This window comes from Aythya fuligula, chromosome 1 (genome assembly GCF_009819795.1).
Source record: "Aythya fuligula isolate bAytFul2 chromosome 1, bAytFul2.pri, whole genome shotgun sequence".
Taxonomy (NCBI): domain Eukaryota; kingdom Metazoa; phylum Chordata; class Aves; order Anseriformes; family Anatidae; genus Aythya; species Aythya fuligula.
The window spans coordinates 198857276-198864284 of NC_045559.1; the positions used below are offsets into that span (position 1 = coordinate 198857276).

The following is a 7009-nucleotide window of genomic DNA, read 5'->3' on the forward strand; positions in this document are numbered from 1 at the left end:
CTGCCAAGCTACTTAGTGTGCAAGGCCTTCCCTTCACCCTCTGCAGTCCCTACTGCACCCTTTCACTCTTCACCTTCTGCTGGCTCTGGTGCTCAGTAAGCCTTCATAAAGAGTCAATTCAATTCATTAATGTAGCTGAAAATTCAGCTAAAAGCAGGGCAGTAAACTTTTTTCTGGGTTAGTGAACAAACCTGCTCAGGGAGGACCATGATCAAGTCCAAGACCACACAAAGCAAGGAATACAGTTACGTGTCTGGGAGCACTGGAAGATGAGGGCTTCCTCCCTCTGTAGGTAACCAAGACTTCAGAGCAGCTCAGATTTAGATTACTCTGGTAGGTTAAACGTCATTAATAAAAACTTCAAAAAAATTAAACGCTGTCAATAAGGCAGTGTAAACTCTGATGCAGTCGTTTTGCACCTTGCATGACACAGGTTTTAAAGGTTCCCATCCTACCTCAGATTTGTGACAAGGCATTTGTGGGTTCACAAATCAAATAGAAAGGAAAAAAAAAATGGGGGGATTTAGGGTTTGTTTTGCTTTTTAAAGAAAAAGGGGGAGTTTTCCTCCAAGCCCACAACTGCAGGAGCTGTGACATAGCTATGAGCAGGGCTTACTTACTAGGCTGAACAACTTTGATTTAACCACGGAGCTGTTTAAGCTGCTTTCTCCTTAGCCACACCTGACAGATCACCACTACAACCCTCGTGCCTCACATCAGGCCCGCTCTCTGCAGGTACAAGTGTTCATGTTCCTACATGGCAAACTGGATCAGAAAACAGATCAGAGGGAAAAATTACTGGGTCACGGCAGGGAGGTGGAGAAGAGGGAATGTCCTTCTCTGCACTCATGTCCTGAGCCAGCCCACTGTGCCCTCACACGAACAGCTGCCACTTCTGTTTGTGCCAGCTGGGTGTGCAAACCTTCTCTGCCAGACCTGGCAACTGCTACCAATCAGTCACTTCTCTTAGCGTGGCATTCGATATTGTCACAATTTTCAATCAAAGTATGCTTAAACTTATTACACCAGGACTGCTGCAATCCCACTCTTTCCCTTCTATTTCACGTCTTGATCATTTTATTGCACCAGCACTGGTACAGAGCAGAAAGCACAGACTCAGTGACCTGCTTTTCTGTATTTTAGACTTCGTTTGCAGCCAGCTCACTGCTCAGCCCTCCGAGCACCGTTACAGGACAAACACAAAGGTGGGGACAGCAGGAAGTGCTTACCTGCAGCAATCCCAGCTGAGATCAGCTTTCAGGATACGTTTACACAGATGGGTGCAAACAGATCCCAGTCTCCTACCTACGCCCTAACTTGCTGGAAGCAAGCCAGCCACAACCGAGGTGATATAACCGAATCTAACTGTGTGCGCAGCCTAAAACACCTCACCTGTACGATCCTCCCTAACTCCTCCAGCCTTAGCATGTATTTTTAGCCTTGCTCTTCATTACGCAGCGGAACCTTGCTCGATCCTAAGGCACTGATTACCCAGACTCTATTTCCAAGGTGTCACTGACGGAACAACACATGTGCTTTGCTCTTGGCCTCCTAAGCACAAAGAAGCAACCAGCACCCTCCTACCCCACCAGGTTCACCCCCAAAGCATTTGCTGCCACCAGCCCTGAACCCCCCCCCTTTACACCCTGGAAGCAAGCTGCACCCCCAGACACCCCAAAACAGCCTTTTTATACCCCCATTTACACCCTGCAGCTCCAGACCCCCAAAACAGCCTTTTTACACCCCACTTTACACCCTGCTCCGCCAGACCCCCAAAACAGCCTTTTCATACCCCTCTTTACACCCTGTGCTCCCAGATGCCCCAAAACAGCTTTTTTTTTTTTTTTTTTTTTACCCTTTTTACCCCACCTGCGACTGCCCTTACACCTGCCCTACCTTACCCCCCCCAGCATCCCCCAGGCGCTCTCCCTGCTCCTCCTCACACACCCCACACCCCCAAAACACGCTCCCCCCACCCCTTTAACCCCCGTACCCTCCCCAAACACCCCCTTACCCCTTCCTTTTCCCCTCCTTCTCTTCCCTTACCCCCTCCCCTTACCCCCCTTCTCTTTTATTACCCCATCCCCGTAAACCTCTTCCATTACCCCTCCCCCTTACCCCCCCTTCCCTTTAACCCTTGCACTCCCCCCTTTACCCCTCACCCCCTTACCCCTTCCCTTTACCATTTCCCCCTCCCTCACCCCCCTCAGACCACCCAGACCCCAACCCCAACACCCCCCTACACCCCTTCTCCCCCACCCCATACCCCCGGGGAGGGAAGGGGGGCTACCACCCACCAGGTAGAGGGTGCCGTAGATGCGGAGGGACTCGGTCAGCGCCCCCTGCGTGACGTGCAGGACGGCGAGGGAGCAGCGGGGCTGCCAGGTGTGCCCGATCTCGTAGCACCCGTGGGGGATGGATTTGCTCAGCGCCGCCATCTTGGGGACGCTGGGGGGGGGGAGCGCGTCACGGCCGCTGCCCGCCGCCGCCGCCGGGGTTACTCGCGGGCAGCCGCGGCTCTCGCTCCCCCCCCCTTCGATTCTCTAAGCCCCGCCCCCCCGCCGGGCTCGCGTGAGGCCCGCAGCCAATCGGCGGCCGCTGGGGGAGGGGGGGGCGGGGCGCGGGAGGGACGCACGTGGGGGGGTGGGGGGGAGAAGGGGGGGGCAGATGGAGGGGGGTGGATGTATGGGGGGGGGTGAATGTATGGGGGGGGGTAAATGTATGGGGTGTGGGGGGGTGGAAAGCCTGGGGGTGCAGATAGGGGAAGGGGGGGGTGTTGCAAGCCCTGGGGGGGCTGTAAATCTATGGGGGGGGGAGTTGTAAAACCTTGGGGGGCTGCAAATGGAAAGGGGGGGGGGAGTAAATCTATGGGGGGGGATCTATGGGGCGGGTGTAAAGCCTGGGGGCTGCAAATTGAGGGAGGGGGGTGTTGCAAACCCTGGGGGGCTGTACGGCTTGGGGATTGCAAACTGAGGGGGTATAAAGGCGGGGGGGGCTGCAAATGGAGGGGGGAGTTGCAAATCTGGGGGTGGGGGAGGTAAATCTTAGGGGGGTGGGTTGCAAAGCCTGGGGGCTGCAAACAGGGAGAAGGGAGGGGGTGATGCAAGCCCTGAGGGGGCTGTAAGCCCTGAGGGCTGCAAATCTATGGGGGGGGGGGGGGGTGTAAATCTATAGGGAGGGAGTGTAAAGCCTGGGGGTTGCAAACTGGGAGGGGGGGGCTGCAAAGCCTTGGGGGGGGGCGCTGCAAATGGGGGCGGGGGTGTTGCAAACCCTGGGGAGGCTGAAAGCAGGGGGAAAGGGGGATGTTGCACACCCTTGGGGTGGGGGGGTTGAAAACTCGGGTAGGGGTCTGCAGCTGGGGGGAGGGAGGCTGTTGCAATCTTCTGCGGGGGCTGCAAACCCTTGGGAGGGGTTGCGAACAAGGGGAGGAGGGGGGTGTTGCAAAGCCTTTTGGGGTGGGTTGCAAACTCCTCTGGGGGCTGGTTTGCAAACGCTGGGGTTTGCAAATTGAGCAGCGGGAGTTGCAAACTGGAGGGGTGCAAATCAGGGGAGTCACTCCCCAGAGTGTTCTTCCTCAAGTGCATCAGTGCCCAGCACAGCCAGGTTCTCCTCTGTTTGCAGGGGGGCAATGCAGTTTTCCAGCACCCCCCCGGGGGGAGCAGCTGCCCCTGTGGCCCGGGCAGTTGCAAAACTGGTGCAAGAGTCCAGCGTGAAATCATGGTTTATTTGGGGCTGGGATTTTAGGGTATGTCCCTATGAAGGGACAGCTTGCGAACACCCTGCAGCAAGCACGCCGGGTACAGTCAGGGCAGGTTACTTCAAGGCCCTTGGTGGATGAAGGATCCCAAGGACCCTCTGCACTCAGGTATGGTCTGGGAACAGCTCCATGGCAAGGAAATTCCTTTTGTGGGCAGAAAAGGCAACGATTGCCTAAGCTACGGGTGCTGGCTCTCTTGCTTGCATGTTTTGGCCCCAGTACCGCTCTGGGCTCAAGGCTCGCTTGCTGCCTTGTGTTTGTGGGCAGGGAATTGAGGCACGCACCAGAGCAATAATGGCCCAAGCCGACGATTTCACGGCTGACACACGGTTCTGCAGCAGGTCCTGGCACTGGAGGACTTGGTTGGGGAAAACACCTCCTGATGGAGGAGGACCCAGCCCCGTCCTCATGCCCTGGTGGGACTGAGTCGCTGCCAGCCCGGAGCAGGAGGCTTTCGGATCTCTGCCAGCTGAGGACAGCTCTGGCTCTGTGCTAATGCAGAAGAAGGCACAGAACTGACCTTGTTCCAGGCCCTTTTCCATGGGGTTGCAATGCTGGGAAGGAGCCCTGGGGTAGAAGTAGCATGGGAATTGTCTGACAGCCCGTGCCAGGTCACTCTGTCCTGGGAGAAAGCTTACCCTCGGTTGGAACTGGGACCACGTAGTCTTGGAAAAGGAGAGTCACTGGGGTTAAAAAAGCACCAGGGACCTTTAGTTTTACCTCCCTAAGTACCCGGGGTTTTCAGGAGCTGTCCTGGCTGCATACCGGGAATAGCAGGCTGGCTGTAGCGCTACGAGAACGAACGCCAGGGATCTGTCCCTTGGCACGAGGCTGAGTGATGTGTCCCGGGCTGTCCAGGACTTGCCCTGTAATGTCCGGGTGTCCTGGAGAGCACTTCTCCGAGTCTCAAAAAGAGCAGCAGAGGGTGAGCTGATCGCCAGCAGCGTGAATGATGGGGAGGCGAGTGCTCAGCTTACTCCCTGCTCCTCCTTAATGCAGCAGTGTCGGATGTACCAGCGTGTCTAGGTAAAGAAGCTGTCCTAGGACAGCTACAACCACCCAATTTCTGTCCCTTGTGTCACACACGGGAGCAAGGTGGCGGAATCCCACCACGTTGGACTCTTTTTTCCTCCAGGTGATCACATACCCTGTCTGCAGCCAGGCTGGCAGAAAGCTGTCCTCAGGCACCATTCACTCCTCCCGGACTTCAGCAAGAGCCCTCAGCCGTGGGACAGCACTGCAGTCCTCCAGTTTACCTGTACTGATGCTAACTGGTTAGCTAACTGGTACCTGGTTAGCAGCAAAACAGGTGGCATCAGCACTGGGGGGCTTGGGTGGCCACTGCTATGTGAAGACCAGCAGTGCCTGCCTGTCCAGCCGTCAGTGGGTCTTGTGGTCTGAGAATATTCTTCGCTATTATCTTCAGTGTCTGCCTAATCTGACATCTGCAAGTGAAATTACACAGCTCAGCCCATGGCAGGAGCTGGACGTGTGAAGAATTTCGCCTTTCTTCATGGTGGGAAGGCAAAGGTGTTACGAGGTAGGCTGGGTGGGGATCCAAGGCAGTGCATTGAACTGATTGGAAACAAATCAGAAAAAGAGAGGGGAGGGAGGAAGGAAGGAAAGAAGGAAGGAAAGAAGCAAGGAAGAAAGCAAGGAAAAAATAAGGTAAACAAGGAGTTCCACATTGCAATATTGCAGGCGGGGTTGTGTTTCAAGTGCATTGGGATCTGGGAATCCTTCCTTCTAAACATTTCTAAGTATCAGAGCAATCTGGAAGCGTTTTAACTTGGAAGCAATGCAGTACTTTGCCCTCTCTGCTCTCAAACTGCTTTCCAGCTTGTGGGCTTTTTTTTGCCATGTATTTGTTTTCTCCCTCGGGACAGGTGATCCAGCTTTTCCCTGCTGCTTGTGTCATTCTCGGTACCTGACCCCACTTCTGCAAGTAGCTCTTCTTACCCACTAAGAGCTGCTCTTTCTGGCAGAATTAGGTTTTTTGTTTGTTTGTTTGTTATTTTTTTATTATTTTTTATTTTTTTTTTTTCAATCACTTCTCCTTTTCCCTCCCAGTCTTCCACTGTCATTGTTTTTCTCCTTCGGCTCTTTTGCCATCTGTGTGATTGTCTCATGCCTCCATTATAAAGTTCTATGAAATCCTTACTGAAAATTATCATGCGGCTACAAAAGCTGGGGATTAGATTCATCCTTCAGCTCAGGTCAGTGGAGGTAATGTGTAGATACATTCATCTGCTTCTTTCAGGAAACTGCACAGGAGCTGGGAGATGTGGCTGCGCCGTGTGCTCTCTGGGGTGCTGTCAGAGTATTGCCAGGATATTTGCAAAAAGGAGCAAATTTGTAGAGAGAGCTGAAGGCGTGGAGTCTCACACCATCAGTCATGTCTAGGGACAGTCAGCTTCACCCATCTCCATTTCTTCTCAAGATCTGGGACAAGTGATAGGTATGCTCTATAATTAGCTTCGTAGATAAACCCCAAGCTTACAACACAAATAATTTCCCTAATGCTTGAGATGCCTGTCTAGGACAGGCATTGAGCTGGTTTTACTTTCCCCAAAGGACAGGCCTGAAGGACCCTGCAAGAAGCACTTTTCACCCTTGTCTCCAAAACTGTAAACTTAAACCATTTTGCATTATTTGAAGAGGGATTCTCTTTTGGCTTACAGTCATAAATGCTACTTGCTCATTTTTTTTTTTTTAGCAGGGAATAATCTCAAAATACCCTTGTGTTTGCTGATACTTCAAGGTAAAAGTATCAACTGGAAGTCTTCCCATTTTCCAGATGTAACGATTTCCAAAATAAATATGGGATGGGTTGTGGGATAATACCATGTGAACATTTTAATAGAGACAATAATGTCCTCCAGTTGATATAAATCTGGACTGATTCCAGACATAAATGTTGTAGTCTTTCTTACAGGGGTACCAAGCATTACATCAAGAAAACAAAACCATAACGTTCAACACGCTGATCCTGCAGGCTGACCCAAGAGATGACATCCTGGGCTATATTCACGCTACTGGCTTCGGCAGAATTGTGCTTTGACTGTACATGTATTTCTCCGTCTGTTCCTGGAGACAGTGATTTATTCTTTCTAAATCAGGTGACAGAATTGGCTAAATTGAGTCATTAAATTGTGCCACTGGGATTGAGGTAAAGTCGTTAAATTGTGCCACTGGGATTGCTGAGAGGCAGTGCATGTGGAGGCTGTTCCAGGAGCATCCTGGAACGGGAGC

The 7009-nt window shown here is 52.7% G+C and overlaps 1 protein-coding gene across 1 annotated transcript in view; it reads right to left on the minus strand.

Moving 5' to 3' along the window:
- The window catches only part of TMEM135 (transmembrane protein 135), a 176942-nt gene extending 174472 nt beyond the window's left edge, over positions 1 to 2470 (minus strand). The window contains exon 1 of the mRNA XM_032187777.1: positions 2298 to 2470. Within this exon, the coding sequence (XP_032043668.1) occupies positions 2298 to 2438 (141 nt within the window). The 5' untranslated portion in view covers positions 2439 to 2470. The remainder of the gene's footprint in view (positions 1 to 2297) is intronic.
- Between the last annotated feature and the right edge of the window lie 4539 nt (positions 2471 to 7009).